Genomic DNA, 23,946 nt, shown 5'->3' with positions numbered 1-23,946 from the left:
CAGAGAATGAAAAGGGGGAACCCCAGAGGAGCAGACAATGAGTCCTAGGAGATTCCTGAGAGAGAGGTACTCAGGAAAATGGCCCCAGAAAGTGGTCTGTGAACTGCTGGGCTCCCCCCGAGCTGCCCTGCATGGACCGGCTACTAAGCAGCATCCCAAAGACTTCTGGAACTCAACTAACAGAGAGACAGCTGCCCACGTCCCAGACTGGCCACTGGGAGGATCACATGTCAAGGTCAAGACCACACCACAAAGGATCGGAAAACAAAAGTGACAGCGGAACGAACGCGCACAGAAGATGGGACATCAGGAACTGGGGCTGAACCTGAAGCTGACTGTCGTCGACACAAGAATATCAACATTCTCCACAGGATGTAAACAAGACCCAGAGTCTCATAACACGATATTCAAAATCTCTAGGATACGATCCAAAACAAGAGGGCACATGAAGCATCAGGAAGTTCCTACCCCACGAGGGAAAAGACAATCTACAAAAGCCAACAAGATGATGCAGACTCTAGAATAATCTGACAAAGACTCCCAAGCAGCTAATGATAAAATGCTTCAACAATCAATCAATACACCCTCTGGAAACATATGGGAAAATAGAAAGTCTCAGCAAAGAAATATAAGATATACACAAAAACCAAATAGGAATTTTGTAGTTGAAAAGTACAATTACTGTAATTTTAAAAACTCACTGGATGGGAACAATAACAGAAAGGAGATGCAAGAAAAAAGAGTTTGTGAACTTGAAAACAGACCAACAAAATAAAATAAATCATATGCAATATGATAGAGTATAACCAAACAGCTGAAAACTAAAGACAAAGAAACAACCTTGAAAGCAGAGAAAAACAGTGTTATTACCTACGCAAAGAACACTTGGAATTACCAGAGAATTCTAATGGCAGCCAGAAGCAAATGCAGTATTTTTAAATTGCTGAAAGAAAAGACCCGTCAAACCAGAATTTTATATCCAGTAAAATATTCCTCAAAAGGTGAAATAAAGACACTCTCAGATGAAAAAAAACTAAGAATTCACTGGCAGCAAACCTGTTCCAAAAGAAATGCTAAAAGCTGTTTTTCAAACACAAAGTATATGATGCCCCAGGAAAACACGAGGCATCAGGGATGAAAGAAAAGCCAAAGAAACCACAAACATCTAGGTAAATACAATAGGCTACTCTCTTGAAATCTTTAAAATCTCTTTGATGGTTAAAAGCAAAAATTCTAACATTGTCTGGTATTTTTCAGTAAATGCAGATAGAAGACAACTAGAATACGTGGGGGAGAAAGGGGCAAAGGGAGTCCAGAAGGTGGTCAAGTTTCCACATTCATTTCAAGCAGTAAAACGTTAATTCTAAACAGACTGTTAGGTATGCACACTGTAATCCCTATAGCAATCACACACAAACACACACACAAAGCTTTAGATGTTTAGTAAAAAACACAATGGGTAAATTAAAATGGAATATGAAGTAATGTTCAAACTGCCCAAAACAAGCCAAAAGAGGGAAAGACGGAAATGAAAAATGGGAATAAACAGAACACAAAAAATAAAATGACAGACCTAAACCCAAACATATATGTAATTACATTAAATGCGAATAGTCTACACCAACTAAAAGACAGTGTCAGAATGGCCAAAAAATCATGACATATGCTGTCTGTAAGAAATTCACTTCAAATCTAAGGATGTGAATAGAATAAAAGTAAAAAAGCCAGGGAATAATACTATGCAAATTCTAATCCGAAGGAAGTAGGAGTGGTTATATCACTACCAGGCAAACTAGACTTCAGAGTAGAGGAAATAACCAGGGATAAAAAGGGATATTACATATTGAGGAAAGAGTCAACTCACCAAGAAAACACACTCTTCTAAACATGAACACATAGGCACCTAACAACAGAAGTGCAAAATACAGGACGCCAAACCCACAGAACTAGAAAGGAAAAGAGGCAAACTCAAACTCGGACCTGGGGACTCCAGCACTCCCCTCTCAGTAACAGAGGAAACAGACACGTCAAGTATATAAAATTGAGATGCACCACATAAGTCTTGGATCTGACATTTATAGGACACCCCACCCACCAACGGCAGAATACACATTTTTTCCAGGTGCGCATGGAACAGTAGCTAAGACAGACCATACCCTAGATCATAAAACAAACCTTAATGAAGTTGTAAAAACTGAAAAGTGTACAAAGTATGCTCTCTGCCTAGAATAGAGTAAAAATAACAGAAAGATAATAAGAAAATCTCCAAACACATTTCTAAGTGATTCACGAGTAAAAGAGAGAGTCTCAAGAAAAGTTAGAAAATACTTTGCACTGAAATACAACACACCAAAAGTTTTGGGATGCAGTTAAAACAAAACTTAAAAAAAAAATTATAGCATGAGAGGTCATTTTCAAAAAGATCTAAAATCTACAACCTGAACTTCCACCTTAATTTTTTTAAATAGGCAAAATAAACTAAAAGCAAGCAGACAGAAGCAAACAAAAAACAGGAAGGAAATTGGAAAAAAAAAAAAATCAACAGGGGCGCCTGGGTGGCTCAGCTAGTTAAGCGTCCAACTCTTGGATTTTGGCTCAGGTCATGATCTCACAGTTTTTGAGTTGGAGCCCCACGTCGGGCTCTGTGCTGATAGCGTGGAGCCTGTGTGGGATTCTGTCTCCTTCTCTCTGCCCCTCTCCCACTTGCTTCCACTTGATGCTTAACTGACTGAGCCACCCATGGGCCCCAAATTTAAAAAATTTTAAACACAGGGCACCTCAGTGCTCAGTCAGTTGGGTGTCCAATTCTTGATTTCAGCTCAGGTCATGATCCCAGGGTCATGAGATTGAGCCCCGCATTGGGCTCTACACTGACACTGAGGAGCCTGCTTGGGATTCTCTCTCCCTCTCTCTCTGCCTTTCCCCCACTTGCGCTCGCTCTCTCTCTCCAAAACAAATAAACAAACTTTAAATAAATGATTTAAAACACAATTCAGCCAAAGTTGCCCCAAAGAGCATACTGCCAAGCCTCAATCCCAGCAGCTCACAGTAAGTCTACCTGGGTATTTCTGACTTTACCCTTATTTCTTCACTGCCCCTGGTACTGGTAATTAATTCCCAGACTGTTTCCTCATTTATAAAATGGAAATAGCTCTTTTCTATTTTCCTCTTCCTTCATAAAAGAAATCTTTCAGGATTAAGGTCTAGTTACAGTTAACGAAGCTTGATATGGTTTACCAGTCAAATGGAAGCCAACGGCTATCAAAATCAGTATTTCCCTAGCTCTTCCTTGGTGACGTAAAGAGAGATATGCCTGAGGTACAACAGGAACACTGACATTCTGCGGGAAAGAATATAAAGTGTGTACGCATTTAGGGACACGAAGCTGGAAAGAAAGACACTTTTCACGACCTTATAAAGCTGAATGTGCACATACCCTAGGAACCAGTACACAATGCTGGAGAGAGACACACACAGGCCCACAAGACATGAAGACACATGTTGGTGGCAGCACACATGTGACAGTCATAGCCACACTCCAACGTCCAGCACTAGGAAAGCGCATAAATAGCGGTGCCATCATACGAAAGATTACACGACGGGGAAAGTAACGAAGTCTAACAAAGGATGTGGAGGAAGCTTAGAAACACGTGAAGTGGGAAAAGTTACAGAAGACTTCCTACGGTGAAGCGACATTTCTGTAAAGCTCAAAAGCAGGAAAACTGGACAGTACGTTGTTGAGGAATACCTACACATGAAATAAACCCATTTTTTAAAGTGCACGGAAGTGATAAAGACAAAAGTCAAAATTAGGAGGCAAACAGAGGGGACTGGGGGGTAACAGGTAACATCGTTCTTAGCTTGGGTAGTAAGTTCACAGGTGTTTGATTATCGGGCATCGTAACTTACATATAACATCACACACTCGTGTGTGTGTCAAATACCACAGTTTTCCAAATGGTGCCTATGACCCAGTCCTGCACTTGAAAGCACTGAGCTTAGTACAAACAGTCAACACATGTCAAAGGAACCCAAATTTATGGCCTTAGCGAGTTGAAAAGCTTATAAAAAGTTACCATTACACGCGTCCAGCACCTGATTCTGCTGCCAGTATCAAAAATATCAGAATTTGGAAACTGGCTTTAAAAGTTCACAGGCCACACGTTAAAATATAATCCCATCAGTGTTTTCCTCAGGCTTAGCCTCACAGCAGCGCTTCTCTAGGATTTTCACACAGCAAATTTCTAAAATGCCAAGTGAAACTGGTGAGAACGGATTGGGAATCAAGGCTCATCCATGAATATTCTTGTCTCTAGTGTCTGTGGTTTCCAGCTACTGTTCTGCATGTATCTTTGTTTAAGGAGAGACGAACTCAACGTTTCCATTACCACTACACTTTCCATATGAATTATTTTCTACTTAAAAGGTACTTAGAGGGGCGCCTGGGTGGCTCAGTCGGTTAAACGGCCAACTTCAGCTCAGGTCGTGATCTTGCCATCCGTGAGTTCGAGCCCCGCGCCGGGCTCTGTGCTGACAGCTCAGAGCCTGGAGCCTCTTCGGATTCTGTGTCTCCCTCTCTCTGACCCTCCCCCATTCATGCTCTCTCTCTCTGTCTCAAAATGTTAAAAAAAAAAATTAAAAAAAAAAAAAAAAGGTACTTAGAGGGGCACCTGGGTGGCTCAGTCAGTTCAGCATCTGACTTCGGCTCAGGTCATGATTTCATGGTTCATGGGTTCAAGCCCTGCATTGGGCTCTGTGCTGACGGCTCAGAGCCTGGAGCCTGCTTCAGATTCTGTGTCTCCCTCTCTCTCTCTGCCCCCTGCCCCTGCTCGTGCTCTCTCTCTCTCTCTCTGAAAAATAAAGATTAAAAAAAAAAAAAGGTACTTAGAGACCAATGTATTTGCAAACAACTCTTTATAAAATGACTACCATTCTCACGCTTTAGCTTAATCTCTGCAACATGTATCATAGTGGCCATGAGAAAGGGATCTTGCTGTAACATGTGAAATAGGGATCATTTTCATGGCCTGGAAATCAATGACTGAGCATAAATGGGGAAAAAAAAAAAAAAGACAAGCAAAGAAGATCGAGCTGTAAAATCAACAGTAACTGGCACATATGTAAAGGCTTTGTTGTCAGCTCCATGAGGGCAGGGGGCTTGTACCTTCACTGCTGGATCCCCAGTACCCCCGGGAAATAGTCGATATCTGCTGAATGCATAAAGTAATCCTCTTATTTCAAAGAGTCAGGAATGTCCTCTCATTCCAGACACCAACAATATACCAAGCAAGACACCAACAGAAACCATTTGTCCTCACCATCTTGGGTACTGGAACCTTTCAACATGCAAGTGTGCAATAACTTCACCAGCAACTGCAGGCATCTGTCAGTTTTCAGCAAGGGCATGTAGGCATTTGTGCCCAACTTCATAAGGGATTCCAGAAGAGGATCTAAGAATATCCTTAATACATTCTGTGTTCTCCGCTTTTCACTAGATATTAAAAGACATGCCCAAATCAAGCATTTCAAAACCATGAAGAAATTCGTTTCCATCTATAACTTGTGGAACTGGTTATATAACTAATGGATTCAGTTAGACAGAATTAGTCTTCTAGATGATGCAGACACGTAGCACCTGTTAGGACTGATCTCTCCCTCCGGCCTCTTCGCTGACCTCTCCAGTCTGTGCTTTCTCAGGGAGTACAGCATTGCACTCACAAAGAAAGCACAGGGAAGAACGTTCCACACTCAACTTCAAGCACAAGTATAAAGGGAATCCTATACCCAATTCATTCGGAAATTAAAATGCTGAGACCCTGCTACAATAATTTAAAAACAAAACAAAACAAACATATGCTAGCCAAGGAAATGAGATGTTAACAAAAAATACAAAGAATTAAGGATTTATAAAAAAAACATCATAACCAACTTTAGTACTAAAGCTTTGTCTAGAAAAGAGATTTGATGTTAATCAAATTAACTGCATATCATGCAAATACACGAGCAAGTGGAAGTTGCTTTCTGCAACAATCATAATCTGGTGAGAACTGATCTGCGCACATTTTCAAAATATAAATGAGATCGCCTTGTCTTTATTACATTAATAAAAAGTACACGTTTTACAAATGTGTTGGGTTTGACCAACCCAGTAAATTTCTTTACCCAATCATATGCGAGAATCTTAAAATCTGTTCTAATATTCTTATATAAAACTGTGATTACTGTATATAGTGTTTCTGACCTTCTCGAACAGCTGAACTTACTAACCTAAAAGCCTAATAAGGCCCATTCATATTAATTTATTGTTAATTTTAGGCATTTCTTTAGTGTACTGACAATGCTCTAGTTTCTTCTTTTAATACCCTGTGATCAACTCCATACAAATAATCGTGGAAAAGTCTGAACAGGCACCATAAATTTGATTAGCCTTTTTTTTTTTTTTTTTTTTTTTAGCTTGAAAACACTTACCTGTATTGAGACTTCATTCCTTCCACATCTACAGCCAACAAGACCATCATTGCAACAAGCTTGGCTTCAAACCAGTCAGGCATAAAGCAGTTTTCTCCTGCTTGAATAATAATAGTCAAGGTTTGCAAAGTGTTAACAAAATCCTTCAAAGATGAGGTTTCAAAACAAAACAACCAAATGATTATGTCTTATCAATATCAGATTATAAGAGCTGAGATGAAATGCAGGACAACACCTTACAGTATAGCTCATCGTTATACGTGTTTAAATACAAACAAACAGGGGCACCTGAGTGGCTCAGTGAGCTAAGCATCCCACTTCAGCTCAGGTCATGATCTCACAGTTCGTGTGTTCGAGCCCTGCATCGGGCTCTGTGCTGACAGCTTAGAGCCTGGAGCCTGCTTCAGATTCTGTGTCTCCCTCTCTCTCTCTCTGCCCCTCTCCTGCTCATGCTGTCTCTCTCTCTCTCTCTCTCAAAAATAAACATTAAAAAATAAATAAAACAAAACCAATGCCTTCTGCAGGACACAGATAAAGGAGCTGACCTAGGTGCTGAAGACACAATGGCTCCTGTGCTAACGGAATTTACGTTGCAGTAGAGGAGAAAAACATTCGTCAAAGAACAATGAAATGTAAAATGACAACTGTAGTGACTGGTATAAAATGTCACGAGGGAAGTGCACACTAGGAGGCTATGCTCTCCTCTTTCTGGGCAGTAAAGAGAAAGTGCCCTGAAGAACGAGTAGGCTGAGCACAAAGGCTGGGAAAGAGTGCAGTAGTTGAAGGGATGCAAGGCCTTCCCAAGTTAGGAAGAGCACATCAAGGGTCCTCTGAAGCAAGCCGTGCTCCAGGAGATAGAGGGGCGCCCATGTAGCAGGGACTCACAAGTGCGAGGAGTGCCAAAGATGAGGTTGCAGAAACAGCCAGGGAAGAGACCAGAAGACTGAGCAGGCCATGCAAAGAATTCCTGTCTTGACCCTAAAGGCAAGGGAAGCCACTGGAGGTTAAAGTGAAGGCATATAAAACAAAGGGAGGAAACATCTGTAGATCCAAATTAGTAGTTTGAACAGATTTCTCCAGGCACAATGTGGGAGACAGACTGTAGGGGAAGCAAGAGGAGATTCAAGTGGATGGGTTAAGAGACAATTCTAGTATTTCAGTCGAGAGAAGAAAATTCCCTAAAATGCAACCAGGAGGAGGATGGAATAGGTATGGACACAAAGGCTCTGGAGCTTCAGACGTGCGTCTGAACCCGAGTCCTGTGCTCGTTAGCTGTGGGACCCTGGAATAACTAACTGCTCATCCTCTCAGAAAACTCAGGTCTATGCTGAAACTAACCTAACACTGTGTGTCAACTACACTTTAAAAAAAAAAAAAGTTTAGATCACTTTCTATGAAATCAAGCTAACAAATAAGACTTTCCTTGGGTTTATTATAAAAATACATGCAAAGTTTCTAGAATAAGTTTTGGAAGAGAGAACATGGTTAACAGATAAAATGAGTATTTCCCATCTCTGAAAGCCAGTTAAATTAAAATAAGGCATGAAGAGAAGATTTCTTCTTTATTCGTGGTGTATTACTATAGTGAGGTCACACTTTTCACCTCAATTTCCAAGAAAATTTTTGGCAAGAGATCTAGTTTTCCAGCCCAGGAGTTTAAATACTTAAACCATTTTCTTAAACACTCTAATATATTTTGGGGATAATTTATTTTGATACAAATTTATTGGAATAGTACAGAAGATGGACAACGGTAAAAACATGCTTGCATGTAGGAGAACTCAGTTAAAAAATACAACAAAAGGAAAAACTTTGTTAGATATTTTAAAAAATCTTATAAATGGCACTTAGTTGCCGTCAATAAAAAATCTGCTCATATTTATTAAAAAAAATCCCAATGTTGGTGCTATCTAGAAAAATTAAGTAAGCCACATTTATCAGTGTAAAGATGAGTTATTCAAACTTATTCTCTGCAACATTTTTTCTCATTAATGCTTTACATCCCACATTTACACTGAAAATTCATTTATAAACACAGACTAAGATGAAATCAAATGCCAATATGCTCTTCAGTTCCCTCTATGCTTTTTGTTTTTTTTTAGTTCCCTCTATTTTGAAGAACATTTATATAATCAGATACCCTTGACCTCACAGGAGGCGGAAGGGGTGGGGGTGCTATTTAAGAAGGAAACCTTTCCAAGTCGCAGTGGCCCTTAAGCATCTTCTCCATTTACACAGCATGTGAGCAGGAAGCCTTTGGATGTAAATACGACACGTTTTGGTATGAACAGCACATGCTGGGTCCTCAAAGTGGCTACCCTGACAGTTCTCACTTCCTCCGGCAAAATACCAAGAGCACAGTTCTAGAAGCACAGATCCTGTCTGAAATCTTGAGCAATTTTTCACCTTGGATATGGAAAGGGAAGGTTGTAAATGAGAAGTTTAGTGGATATTTAATGCCTTCTGCTGTCAAGGAACGCCACAGTACGAGGCCAGTAATAACTGGGCGCCTTACTCCTCCAGAGGAAGGCACACCTTTGCAGGGAATTTTGCGGCAGGTTGCTTCCTGAGTACTTTGTCACCATACTAAGCAAATCCATGCTTCAGTGCAGTGGGTCTCAAACTTCAAAATAACTGGAGACTTTATTAATACAGAGGGTGAGCTCCTACCCAGAGATTGATTCAACAGGTTTGGGATAGAGCTGGAGAATTTGTATTTCGAAACAGTTTCCAGGTGATGTTGGCATGGCTGATCTGGAAACCGTACTCTGCAAACAACTGGCAGAGAATTCCTATTTATGCTCCGTTTTCTCTCCCTGGAGGTAGAAAAGTGGAGGCAACAGTGGTTTTAAGGAAACAAAAGAATCGCTGGCTATTATTAATCACCTTAAGGCAACTTAGCCCTGAATCACCAGTCAAACCTTGCCACCGTGAATTTTAAAAACGGAGTGCAATTCTAGAAAATGCAAACTAATCCGATGTCTTGAGAGCACATCAGGGCTCGTCTGTGCTTGGAGGAGAAAGAGGTAGAAGTGCGAAAACACTTTTGAGCCTGACAGTTATGTTCGTCACACCTTGCTATGCTGGTGGTTTCATATATACATAGGTCAAAACCCATCACACCGTACAGCTTACGTAGGAGCAGTTTAACATACATCAATTATACCTCAAAGCTATTTTTATCATTTGTTGTACAACTGCAATATACTACTTTGGGGTTATTCCATAGCTCTACATTTCTTAGTTACATTTCAAGTAGGCACATTAACCTCAAAATCTTCACCTATCAAATATCCTTTCTGAGGACCGCTTGATTTCAGTATAAATTTCTTCAAATGTATTTCACATTCTGGTTAATCTTAGCACATCCAAGTTCTGACAAGCCTTTGGTGCTATTTCCAAACTGTTGCACTTCCTGTAATTTCTGAAAGTTCTTTGACATTTTTGTTTGTTTGTAGGTGATGCTGGTTCTGTGTGGTTTTTGTTGTTGCTCTGTCCTATTGTCTTAGGTATCGTGTGAACAACACAGCGTGTGTGCGTGTGCGTGTGCGTGTGTGTGTGTGTGTACCTCATATCCATCCTTACCTCTTACCATTCTTTCTTGAGCTCCGTGTCATAAATACACAGATGAAAGATACACAGATATACAAATACACAGATGGATAGTGGCCTGCCTACTTTCTGCTCCCCGGACGCAAGTTCATCCAAGCCTTGTGGGATGCTCCTTCCCTCTTTTCACCTTAATTTCTATTCACACGTCAGACGTCGCTCACCTGGTGACGTCCCGCTACCTCTGCTGTTCTACCTGTTCTAAACAGACAACTGCTCGTACAGGCTCCCCATCCCAGTGCTTATGGCTTTCAAGGCACTGTGCTAGGATTATCTGCTTACTTATCAACTTCCTTGCTAGATGATGCTCCTTCTGAGGGCAAGGGATACAGCTTTTATCTCTGTAATTCCGATGCCTGGCACTTAGAAAACACGTGATATGTGCTTGCTGAATCAATAGTATGAAAGCTACCTGTACTAACTATATACCAAAAGCCAAAGAAAAAGCTACTTTAGATGTAGAACCTGACTGAAAATAGTGTTTTGGCCAATCAGTCTTTATATAAAAACGAATGCGAATATTATATGTATCTTACGTTCAGAAACTCAAGATAAATATCGTTTGCTTTGGAATTTATTCATTTGGTCTCAGAATTGCCCAGTAGCTGTCAATTAAACTTCATAAAGGCACTTAGCCAAGGGCATTAAAAATCAAACAAACAAAAATATTAAAACAAACACAAATGCTTCCTTTGTACTTGAAATCAAGTTTTAATTTTTTTAAAAACTTAAAATAGCATGTTATATATTAAATAGTATATTTTAAGTTCTAGAAATATTAAAGAAATTCTAAAAATAGCGTTTCATCCGATTTTGAGTATCTAATCGGATCTGACACTGTTATATACTCTAAATTATAAAACAAGTTCTATAGATATTTCAGGGAGCTTAACGTGTGTTTACTCTAGTAGGAACTAAAATTTATTTACTTTTGTAGGCCTAACAAAAGAATCCTCCAAGTAACAGCACAGAATTATTAGACATAGAATAAAATACAAAAGAGAAATATTCTACGAAGGAAGAAGAGATGAACTTGGAAGGATAATTATCTGATCGTTTAAAACCTATTCCATGATCAGAGAAATCAGTACATGAACACAACTTAGTCTGAGACAACGCTAGGAAATTTAAGACACGTTAAATTCAAAGATGTAATTTACCCAAATTACCCCTAACGACTTTAATGAAGCAGCATTAGAAATGTAAGAAGAATCCTAATTAATGAATCTGCTAATAGTTCTTCCCTTATGTAGTCTTACACACTTCCCCAAAGAAGTTGGAAAATTGATATCGGCTAAGTATCTGGTAAAAAGAAAAAAACTAACAAAACCACCCTTTCAAACATAACTTTTCTCTAAAACTACTTTTCAAAATCAGTTCATATTACATGTGATGTTTTGGAAACAAACACATAAAAGCTACCCATATTTATCTACAAATATTTCCACTTACAGAGGCTCTAAAAACACATAGGCGGTATGGAGCCTGTGAAGATTCAGTAATTATAGAATAAATTTGTGTCCAATTCCTACTTTGGCAACCTACTAGTTTCTTAAAACATACAAAAATAGTTTGAAAACCTCAAGTCCTAGAACAGATAAAGTACAAGTAGGAAACGTATTTTTACATTCCATTATTCACATCTGGCTGAAAATAGGAGTTGGATACCAGTAAATCACGCATTTCTTCGTTAAGCGTGTATCTTGATCTGAAAAACTAGTTAAAAGTCCTTTGAAGACAATTTGGTGATACCAATCCATATAAATGATTTCAGACTTACTTTCCAAAGCAGGTGACTTCATATACTCTTGAACTAGGTTCTTCACGTAAGCATTTAGAGAGGACATCTCAGGAAGTCCAACGCAACTACAATCTGAGGCTCTCCTGAAACAGTTTTCATTAACACGCAACCAATCACAGAGCTAGGAAGAAAAAATAGTTTTTATTTTAAAAACCTACCTGAACAAAGGGTTTCTAATTGCCCTAAGCCAATTTTCTTTCTTCCACAATAAACTGAATTTAAATAACTGAACACAACAAAGTAATAAAATATTTAGTCATGATGGAGTTCTACAGATAATAGTGCAGATAGAAAAAAAATGTGTATATGTATATATATGTAGGTATCTGTGTATATACACATGTGGGTGTTTCAACCTCCCTCAGAGAGTGCGTAAACTTCATTAACAGGCAAGAATTTTTAAAGAACGGCAGCACCTGGGTGGCTCGGTGCATTAAGCGTGCAACTCTTGATCTTGGCTCGGGTCATGATCTCACGGCTTGTAAGATCGAGCCTCGCATAGGGCTCTACACTGACACCATGGAGCCTACTTGGGATTCATTCTCATTCTCTCTCTCTCTCTCTCTCTCTCTCTCTCTCTCTCTCTCTCTCTCTCCCTCTGCCCCTCCCACGCTCACAGGCCAACAGGCATGCCCACACTCTCTCCCAAAACAAACAAACTTAAAAAAAAATTTTTTAAGTACCTAATATATAGTACACATTTTGATAGGGTCTTCTAAAGAACATCTTTGTGAAAAGTGACACATTACGTAAAACAAATTACAACCTTAAAATTCATTCCAACTTCACATACAAAAATAAAGATATGTTTGAGAGAATGCAGAATGTATTAAGTTGTAATTAAAGTTCCCACCTTCCTGACAAGGCTACTTTCTATCATACGCACCTTTTGAAATGTATGAATTAAAAAGAGAAATACTAGTCCTTTCCCATTACATCTTTTGGAAGATGTACAAAACTACAAGTCACAGAATTCAACTTTGATCACGCATAATTGTGAATTCTGTTTTGAAATCTAATTATGTTCTAGGTTTTCCTTTTACAGCACATCTCTTACTGTACACATTCAACTTACGAATTTTTTTTTAATTTTTTTTTTTTAACGTTTATTTATTTTTGAGACAGAGAGAGACAGAGCATGAACAGGGGAGGGGCAGAGAGAGAGGGAGACACAGAATCTGAAACGGGCTCCAGGCTCTGAGCTGTCAGCAGAGAGCCCGATGCGGGGCCCAAACTCTCGGACCATGAGATCGTGACCTGAGCCAAAGTCGGACGCTTAACCGACTGAACCAACCAGGTGCCCCACAACATACGAATTTAAATACGAAGTCAATCATTATGAAATAAGTCTTTCTAAAAAATAAGAATTTTCTCGGTATTAAGGTCATCCAAAATTACATGCAAGGAGACCGTGATGCATCACCTGACCAAAGACAAATTTCATGAATGAATGAATCAGTCAAGACTAAAACCAACATCCCATAGGTGCCAATGAATGAGTTCAGAAACACCAATGTGTAGGTCTTTATTATCAAGTCAGAGAACTGTAAAATCTGACAGGGAGGCCAACAAGGATACTGATCTCCCAACAGAATATACTTTTTCTCTATATTCCTCTCACACTGGTCAGGCTACGTTTCTTAATTACTGCTGTAAAACGTGTGAGGTTTTCCAAATCTTGCATTTCCCACAAGCGGCATCCTACTATGACAAAATAACCGACAGACAAGTAAACTCAAATTCATATCTGCTTCTTCCTTCCATCAAATCTGTCACAAGACTCAGAATGTTGTCTTCTTCAAAGAGTTTTCATGTCAGAATTATGATTTAAAATGGCATCTACCTAGCAGTCTCTGGGAGACAGGTTCCCTTGATTTCCCATTAAAATACAAGTCTCAAACGTTTATTTGGATACTGTCAAGGAAACCAGAAGATGCCACAGACTGGGAGGAAACTATTTGCAAGAGACACATTTCTGGTAAAGGATTGGTATCCAAAATACACAAAGAACTTACCGTTACGAAAACAAATAACCCGATTTTTACAAATAGGCAGAGATCTGAACAAACGCCTCATCAAAGAAGATACACAAAGAGCAAACAGCATATGAAAAGACGTTCAGCATCACATCACTAGAGAACTGCAAATTAAAAAAACAAGATACCACCACACGCCTCACAGAATGGCTAACGTTCAAACCACTGACAACACCAAACGCCGATAAGGATGTAGGGCAACAGAAGTCTCCTTCGCCGCTCGTGGGAATGCAAAATGGTACGGCCACTTTGGAAGACAATTTGGGCTCTCCTTAAAAAACTGAACATTCTCTTAACGTAATCCACAACAACTGAAATCCACAGCACTCAAATGAGTTAAAACGTTATGTCCATATAAAAACCTGTATGTTAAGGTTTAGAGCAGCTTTATTCATAATTGCCAGAATTTAAAAACAACCGAGGTGTCTTTCGGGAGGTGAATGAATGAATGAGCAGTGGCATATCAGACAATGGAATGTTATTCAGTGATAGGAAGATGTGAGCTATCAAGCCATGAAAAGACATGCATATTTCTTAGTGAAAGACGCTAATCGGAAAAGGCTTCACAGCATAGGATTCCAGTTAGAGGACATTCCGGAAAAGGCAGAACGATGGATGCAGAGAAAGTATCAGTGGTTGCCCAGGGTTTGGGGCTGGGGGGAGAGAAGAAAGGGACAAGCAGGTGGAGCACAGGGGATTTTTAGGGCAGTGAGACTCATCGGTGTGATAGGGTAATGGTATTTGTGTCATTACACACTTACCAAAGTCCATGAAATATACAAAACAAAGAGTGAACCCCAATGTAAACTATGGACATTAGTTAATAATCATGTATCAATACTGGCTCATCAATCATAACAAATATATCCCATTAACGCAAGATGTTAATAATAGAGAGGGAGGAGGAGGGGACTGGTGAGGAGGTGGGGGGACCTCTCTGCACCTTCTGTTCAGTTTCTCTGTGAACCTAATACTGCCCTTGAATTTTAAAAATTACTTAGGTTGAGCTATAGGGAAATGCCATTTCCACAGGTTAAAACTGACCGAACATCAATGATTTTACATGATTTAACATAATAGAGATTGCTACTGCAATGAGGACACTACCCCATATGCACTATAGCCAGAACTAAGCTAAGGTACATATATACATATTTGCTTCTATTTTTAAACAGAAAGAATTAAAGTTTGGGTTCAGATAAACCACCAGCCTGTAAGCTTTGTGAGGACAGCGGCCACGTGTATCTTGCTGACCACGAATTTCCAAAACTTAGCACGGAGTCCACTGTGTGCAAAGTGTGCACACGATAGTCTTCAGTAAACCAAGATATTAAGGGATAAGCAAACAGACCAAAAGAAAGTTAAAAAGAAGGAAAAAGATGAAGACATAGGAATGACTCAGAGAATGGAGAAAATAAGTGGAACTAATTAAGAAATCTAAGGGGGGCTCCTTGCTGACAAATAAAACAAGCATCCGGCTGGTCAGAGGGGAAAGGACAAAAATGGTAGAGTGTGTCAGACTTAGTGTGGATCAAGCATAGTCTGAAACACTTTCATACGCATTTTCTCACTGAAACCTCACCACTCATACCGTGTCCCAAGATAAATTTCAGATGGATTCACCACAATTTACAAACTGTATACATCAATGCCATGAAGGGACCTCATTTGAATGCTTGAACAAAGCTGAATATTTGAACAAACAAAAAGCAAAGTACAAACACACTTACTGGGCATCTGGAGAAATTTAAACACTGAATATTTGAAATCAAGAAATTATCATGAACATTTTTAGGTATGATAAGAGCCTATTTCAGCCCTTTTTAAAAAAATGTTTTTAATGATTTATTCATTTTTTGAGAGAGAGAGAGAGAGAGAGAAACAGGGTGTGAGTCAAGTAGGGACAGAGAGAGAGGGAAACACAGAATCCAAAGCAGGATCCAGGTTCTGAGCTGTCAGCACAGAGCCTGACACGGGGCTCGAACCCATGAACCACGACATCATGACCTGAGCCAAAGTTGGATGCTTAACCGACTGAGCCATCGAGGTGCCCCTATTTAGCCCCTTTTAAAGTCTTTATCTTTTAGCAGCACATACTTCTAGATGAAATGATAAGATCTGACACAGAAGTCCAACAAAAAGAACTGATTCAATAAATTCTAAAAGATTTAATCACCTGAAATTTTAAATATCACATGGTGGAAGATTATTTAGCAACATGTTAAAATGCTCAAATGTACGTGAAGATGAAAAATAAAATTCGGAACAGCATAATTGTAACTTTGTTTAGAAAATCACACATATTAATATTTATTTTATCTTATTTTATTTTTAAGTAGGCTCCATGCCCAGCATGGGACCCAGCGCGAGGGCTTGAACTCACAACACTGGGATCAAGACGGACGCTTAACTGACTGAACCACTCAGGCGCCCCTACTATGTTATTATATGTATATGAGGTGAGAAAGCAAGACTGAGAATACATATACTGAAAACATTAATAATTAAGGCAAAAATTATGGATTTAATTTGGTTGCAGGCATTACAGGTTATTTTTATTTTCTTTATATGCTTCTGTATTTTTCAGATTCCACCTAATGAGATGCAGTGTTATCAAGAAAATACGATGAAATTCTAATTTTTAAAGGCCCTGATTTTCTCCTCCTTCTTCATTCCATTACCCTACTCTGTGCCCTCATGATTTCACACCTAAATTATTTTAGCATGGCTCAAGTTGATTTCTCTTGTTTCTGAGCATACATAGACAAACTTGCTTTCTAAAATAAATTAATCACATCCCTGCCCTCGGTAATCTCAGTAATCAGTAATTGGGAGAAATATAAATCTTTTCTTAAAAAGCTCCCTGTCCTCAAAAACTGTAGAACTGTATAAGATTAGAATTCAACCAGCTAGACCCATCATATGAGCTGACGTGAGTAGTGTGGATGGAGTCCCATGGTTTCAGACAAAACAAAGAGGAGGAAGCAGACCAATGAAGACCGCACGGACAAAAGGAGCACCGTGAGGCCACAGTGGCACCCCGAGGCTGCCAAGGCTGTCGCAGGTGAGGCAGTACTAGTTAAGGGTCTCCACAAGAGCAAGGGTGGCAGAAAAGGAAAGGCACTGAGGATTTCATGGTGGGTTCGATGCATAAAGTCAGGAAGAATCAGGAATTACCAAAATGCGAGACTTGGGCAAATGGGTAGATGGAACTGCCATTAACAAACAGAACAAAAAGCAAAAGAGGAGGTCTGTGTTCCTGTTTTTGAGTTATCGTGACTCCTGATACATCTCATCCAGACTCAAGATCTGCCCACGAGCCCTACCTTCTCTTCTAAGTAAGTCTGTCTCTATCCCCAACATTCTCCTGTCTCCCCATAAGAATCCTAGCTGCACTGTTAGGTCCATTCAAAGCAAATAGACAATATTTTAAAAGCTCTGTTGGTAGGGGCGCCTGGGTGGCTCAGTCAATTGAGCAACCGATTTCAGCTCAGGTCATGATCTCACAGTCCGTGGGTTTGGGCCCCACGTCAGGCTCTGTGCTGACAGCTCAGAGCCTGGAACCTGCTTCAGATTCTGTGTCTCCTTCTCTCTCTACCCTGCCCCACTCGGACTCTATCTCTCTCAAAAAAAAAAACATTAAAAAAAAGAAAAAGAAAACCTCTATTGGTAGATAACAAAGCCATCACTGTATGTTACATAAGAGACTAGTAGTGAATTAGAATAAAATTTTTATAACATTTCAAAGACCTTATCATTAAATTATTTTCAATCTCACCTCTGTCCACAATGAGGTTCCTCGTCCTAAGGACTCCTCTTGTCTCAGACACATGAGAAAAGTTGAAATATCAGAGAGTGACACCTTCTCCTATAAGATGGTGGGGGGTCGGGGAGAAGGTGTCAGGGCAGTTAAAAAAAAAAAATCACTCATTTAAAAATTTTTAAGCAAATAAAATGAAATCACTGTAAAAGCAAAGCATACTATTTAAAGTAGAATATTACTGGCTAAATCAAAAGAAAGCTATTTTTTTAAAAAGAAAATACTCAACCTTAGAAATGAAGATACTGACTACAAACGTTACATCATTACTTAAAGTCAATGATTATTTTATACATCTATTTTCCTTACAGTCAAGGCTACTACCTTAAAGACAAGATGGTCACAGTCTAAAAGCAAAACAAAAACATTCTATAAGAAATTACTTAAGTCGAAAAGTGAGGCTTCCTTTTCTAAGCCCTGCTTTATGAAACGACACCCTGCCTCATGAAAACCACCTAAGTCTTTTCATTCTCTTAAGACTGTACATCTTGAATTAAGATACCTTGCTCTAGGCCAGGAGTCAGCAAAACCACTCGCAGCTGTTTTGTAAATAAAGTTTTAGTGGTACAGAGTCCCTTTATTTATAAACTGTCTATGGCTGCTTTTAAGTTGTAACAGATACACACAGCACCTTAAAAAAATGGGACTTTTTCTGGCCCTTCACAGGAAAAGTTTGCTAACCCTTATTTTTAGCAATCGTAGTGGTGTGGCTCTGTAAAAAACAAAGATACTCTACATTCCTTGAAGGTGGATTTACAGGAAGATGTGAAGAGGAAACCCCTCTCCCCCCAGTGAAATCACCCGAAACAGGTTTAATCCCTCCAGCAACAAGCTGTAACAACATGCGAAATGTTGTCTACCAGGGAAGAGACTTATGGCCCTGGGTTTTTACTGGGAGCTGATCACACAGCCATCTCTCCAGAGCACCTACCAAAATCCCAGACTCCGAGAAGGAGGAGGTGTTCAGTATAGACGACTGTGTGTGTAAACACCTGAGGCATAGTACATCGCTCTTACTAGTGAGGATAGGGGGAAACCTCCTGAAATCCAAGTTCCCAGCCACGAGCGAGGGCCGGGCTGACCTTATGAGCAGGGCTTTCTAATGACAGCACCACAGGCCTGCTATGTTGACACTTTTCTGCACACCTGCTCATGGAGAAAGACTTGTAAATTGAAATATCATGAGTAAAGAAGACAAACTTACCACGTCTACCAAATTCATGGCTGTCTGAAGAAGGTAGCACTGAGCCGCCCCTCTCAATAGAATCTGATGGGTGATCATAGTACACTGAAGAACATCCCTGACGTCAAAAAACAAAAACAATGCATTTCCATGTTCTCAAAGACAATTCTGATAACTCGTAAATATTGACAAGCTGATTTCTAGTATCTACGATTCCCGTTGCAGAAAGTCACTGTCAGTGCAACTTCAAGGCTATTATTTTCCATGAGGTCTCTACTAGAACTCAATTTACTATGAAACATACTTCTTTCAAAGACTATAAATGACACTTTTAAAATAAGAAGTTTACGGTTTTTGAAATACTTTACAATCAATATTACCGTCTAGTATTTTAGTTCTAGTTTCCTACATTATCAATGTAATTTAAGAGAACCTTACTGGCCTTGTTTCAAAATCATCAAAATCCAATAATCAGTAATTCAAATGATCGATTGGATTCAAAATCCAATGATCAGTAATTCATAAAAACAAAGTAAGCTCAACCACATACACAGATTTTTTTTTTACTACTTAATATAAAAATTAAGGGCTCAGAAGTCCCAAGGCCAGCATTAACCAAAACCACTCACGATAGATGAAAGCAGAGGGGAAAACAACATTTACTGACGGAGAGTTATGGCAGATAACCATATGTGAACACACAAACGTATGTGAGCAGGAAGTAAATTACCTGAAAGCAAGAAGAGCTTCGATACCCAGGGCCTTACATCGTGGGACATTTGCCAAAGCCTTTGACAGAAACAAAATGGGAATGGCACACCAATGTCTACTTGACATCTTCTGAATACACTTTAATAGGAAACTGCCTGAAAGAAAAAGTTGTAAAATATCACCGTTGCCAATAAGCACCTGGAAAGCTTCTCAACGTCAGCAGTCATTAGGTATGAAAATGCACATCAAAAACCATGAGACAGAACTTCACACCCACGAGGAGGGCTACAATCAAAAGGATAAACAGTAACAAGTGCTGACACAGACACAGAGAAATTGGAACCCTCCCACACTGCTGGTGGGAGTGCACAACGGTGCAGCCAGTATGGAAAAGTTGGGTAGCTCTTCCATGAGTTAAACGGAGAATTACCAGAGGAGCCAACAATTCCTCTCCTGGGCATTTACTCAAAAGAACTGAAGGCATACGTTCATACAAGAATGTGTATGTGAATATGCACAGGAGAGTTATTCATAATATTCAAAAGTGGAACCAGGACACCCGGGTGGCTTAGTTCGTTAAGCATCTGACTCTCGATCTCGGCTCAGGTCATGATCTCAGGGTTCATGAGTTCGATACTGAGTGGGGCCTCTGTGCTGACAGCGTGGAGCCTGCCTGGGATTCTCTTTCTCCCTCTCTCTGTGCCCCTGCCCTGCTTGTGCTCACTCGCCTTCTCAAAAATAAATAAGTAAACTTAAAAAGCAAAAGTGGAACCAATCCAGATGTCTACCAACTGATAAAAGGATAAATAAAATGTGAGATATCTATACAGTACAGTATTATTCAGTCACAAAAAAAGAATGAAATATTGATACATGGGTCATTATTGGATGACCCATCATGGATTAATCTAAAAACATTATGCTAAATGAAAGAAGCCAGACATAAAATAAAAGGCCACATACTGTATGATTCCATGTATATGAAATGTCTAGAATCGGCAAACCTGTTGAGAAAGGAGATTAGTGGCTGACAGGAACTGAAAGGAGATTAGTGGAAACTGATTGATGATGGGCATAGAGTTTCTTTTGGGGGGTGATGAAAATATTCTGGAATTAGAAGTAATGGTTGTACAACTTTGTGAATGTACTAAAAAACAAATGAATTGAACACTTTAAAAGGGTTTTATGGTATGTGAATTTTAGCTCAACAAACCTGTTGGAAAAAATCAATGTCATTTTAAATTACATTCCTCTAAGTATTCTACTCTATTGTAAAGATTCTGATAACCATGCAGCTATAGTAAAAAAAAAAAAAAAAAAAAAGCTTAAGGTAAAAGATCAACTTTTTACTGTTAAAAGCCATTCTTCTGTTGGAGATATTAAAGAAAAACAGGGTAAGAATGGGTCTAATCAGGGCGCCTGGGTGGCTCAGTCGGTTAAGCACCTGACTTCGGCTCAGGTCATCATCCCAGCCCCACATCAGGCTCTGTGCTGACAGCTCAGGGTCTGGAGCCTGCTTTGGATTCTGTGTCTCCCTCTCTCTCTGCCCCTCCTCTGCTCACAGTCTGCCTCTTAAAAATAAATAAACATTAGAAAAAAATTAAAAAAAAAAAGACATTTCATAGCTTTCAAAAAAAAAAGAATGGATCTAATCACTGTTTATTTTTCTATTTTGAGATACAAACATCAGGTGCTCTGTCCTGCCTTCTCTGCTAATATGTGATTTCTTAAAGGACCCTTAAGTCATGCAATTAGCGTAAATGTCTGTTTGCTCTGATCATCCCTATAGAATGACTTAAGAAATCCTTGGAAGCTGCTGAAAGGAACTTGTGTTTCATGTTTTACTCATAAAATAATACTTTATACTACTTATTTATAAAATATCATGCATTTTGTATCTTCCAAAGTATCTAGCACAAAACTAGATACATTTAAGATACTCACTGGAAATTGTTGACTAAAAAACTACCAAGTAAAACCTGAGTAAACAAACACTTTACTTGCCCTCTTGTGGGACTAATTAAGTTCCCCCTTTTGCCTAACATGTCACTCACAGCACAGAAGACGGCGATGGCCACGATTCCATTTCAAATTCATTCGACATGCTTACAGGTATCCTCTGCATGCTGGCTATGGCCACAGACAGCAGGCACTGAAACCCCGGGGGCGCTGACCCCCACCCCCTCCCTCGCTCGGCGCTGATCTGGGATGTGCCAATGTGGTCGGCACAGTAATCTCCGTATGGCTGACTTCGGGCAAACTACAGAGCGTCTGAGAGTTACCTTCTCCAGGAGCGGATTTTTTACAAAAGCAATCAAAATAATCAATTTTCCAAAAATCTGAAGTTGAGATATACAGATCATCTTTTCCCTTTTCTCCTTTTAAGTAGATATTACCATTGGTCACTTGTTTCGCTATACTTGCAGATGAAATACAAAAGGAAACGTGCATATATTTCATACCCAGGTTCACTTTACAAGCCACAAAGCCACGAGTGAAAAGGACCCAGGAAGTAGAGTTGAGTCTTTCTGCTCAGCAAACAATAGAACACTGGTTTTGTTCTTTCCTTATCAACTTAACTCCTCAGAAAGGAAAATAAACCCCCAATGTGAACGGGTATTTCTAAGATATAAGGTCTTACATAAAACAACTGTATGTTTCTGTGACCTTTTAAGTTCATATCTATAGACGGGCAGTTTTGCCACAATGGATATTCTGTTTACAACTTTTTCCTAAACCCAGGTTTCTCTTTGTTCAAACAATTTTACTGATTTTTAGAAAACGAATAGAGAAAACTAGAAAAGACAGCCAACTGCAGCACCCATTCTAAAATTACGTCTATGTTGGGGCGCCTGGGGTGGCTCAGTCGGTTAAGCGTCCAACTTTGGCTCAGGTCATGATCTCACGGTTCATAGGTTTGGGACCTGTGTCGAGTTCTGTGCTGACAGCCTGGAGCCTGCTTCTGATTGTTTCCCCCTCTGTCTGCCCCTCCCCCACTCATGCTTGCTCTCTGTCCCTCTCTCAAATATAAACAAAAAAATTTTTTTAATTACTTCCACTTTACTCATGCCAATACTAGTAATTACGTATTATATATAAAGGCAAAAGTGTGCACTCAATTACAATAAACACCTGTATAATTCTGACAAAATAGGTAAATTCCAAAACAAGGAAATTACTTTGATAATATTGATTATAATAGTTATAGGATAGTGCTTATCACCAATATACTAAAAAAATTTTTTAAGCCTTAAAGCTAATAAATTAAAAAACTCTTTGCCAACACATACTCTTTATTTCTTCTGGAAGAAGAGAAATATAAGTGACTAAAAACTTCTGTAATTTCAGTCCCAATGGAGAACCAGTTCCTATCAGCTGGCCTGGGGACCTATAAACAAATGAGGGAAAGAAACAAATATTTACAATTTACAAATAAGGATACTGAAACCAGATGAACTATGGCTCTAAAGTCTTTCAACAACAAACATCTTTTTCTGAACCTGCATTTTATTTTTCAGTGAAATTTTGAAGCTCCTTCTGATTACAGAAACATCAGGGTCTTCTAGGAAAACGGACATGGGTTAATAACGTAACATACTAAGTAGCCGCGAATTTCCTTTTTGCGATAATTTCCCTGACACGCATATAGGACTCTTGCTAAACAGCGTCAGTTTTTAAAAAGTCTAAAACTGATCATTTTCAATTATACTTCATTGTTTCCAACGTATAATCCAATGAATTCAAATCTTTAAGTATTAAATAAAAGAAATAACATTCCCAGAAAAACATATATGGGTAATTAGTTACTTCTGCAAGAGCATTTAACTATTCGCGTCTACTGAAGTCGTGGTTTTTTTCTGCCATATGCTTCCGCCAGGGACATTATGTGTTAATTGAACACATTAGAGTGGGCGAAAACTGAAGGCATTTCATAATAAATGTGTCTGCCGGCTCCTTTAGAGGCACCAAGTAGGTTTTACTGCTCTCCAGCTATCTAATTGCTTCACAGAACTATTCAATAGTAATGAGTTATCTGAACACTAATTGGCAGATCAAGCATTGCTATGTTCTTTCAATATTTATTAAATAGGATTAAATATTAACAGCAGCACAAACTAACTTAAACATCTCAAAGAGACTGGCAGCGGGTGTTTGTTTGTTTTTCTGTTTAGAGGTACACCGAACAGAAGACCTGCAAGTATAAATTTACTTCATCGATGTTGGAAAGACAACCGAAGTTCAAAAGCAAGGGGAAATTCTGAAGGTATAATTCAAGAGTACAGATAACGCTGACAAACTGAGGCCATCGCACAATGAC

At 39.2% G+C, this 23,946-nt stretch overlaps 1 protein-coding gene across 3 annotated transcripts in view; it reads right to left on the bottom strand.

The window, feature by feature from the left end:
* Positions 1-23,946, bottom strand: part of TARBP1 (tRNA guanosine 2 -O-methyltransferase TARBP1) — a 90,310-nt gene that overhangs the window by 54,237 nt on the left and 12,127 nt on the right. For all 3 annotated transcript variants that reach the window (XM_086679656.1, XM_086679654.1, XM_086679655.1), the window contains exons 6-12: positions 22,919-23,016; positions 19,648-19,783; positions 18,939-19,035; positions 17,693-17,782; positions 11,858-11,999; positions 6,469-6,568; positions 5,319-5,491 (exon numbers count right to left, since the gene is read on the bottom strand). In XM_086679656.1, coding sequence (XP_086535782.1) covers positions 5,319-5,491; positions 6,469-6,568; positions 11,858-11,999; positions 17,693-17,782; positions 18,939-19,035; positions 19,648-19,783; positions 22,919-23,016 — 836 coding nt within the window. The remainder of the gene's footprint in view (positions 1-5,318; positions 5,492-6,468; positions 6,569-11,857; positions 12,000-17,692; positions 17,783-18,938; positions 19,036-19,647; positions 19,784-22,918; positions 23,017-23,946) is intronic.

This window comes from Puma concolor, chromosome D2 (assembly GCF_028749965.1).
Source record: "Puma concolor isolate L17-30 chromosome D2, mPumCon1.1.hap2, whole genome shotgun sequence".
Classification (NCBI taxonomy): domain Eukaryota; kingdom Metazoa; phylum Chordata; class Mammalia; order Carnivora; family Felidae; genus Puma; species Puma concolor.
This window is presented reverse-complemented; position numbering and strand designations above follow the sequence as displayed.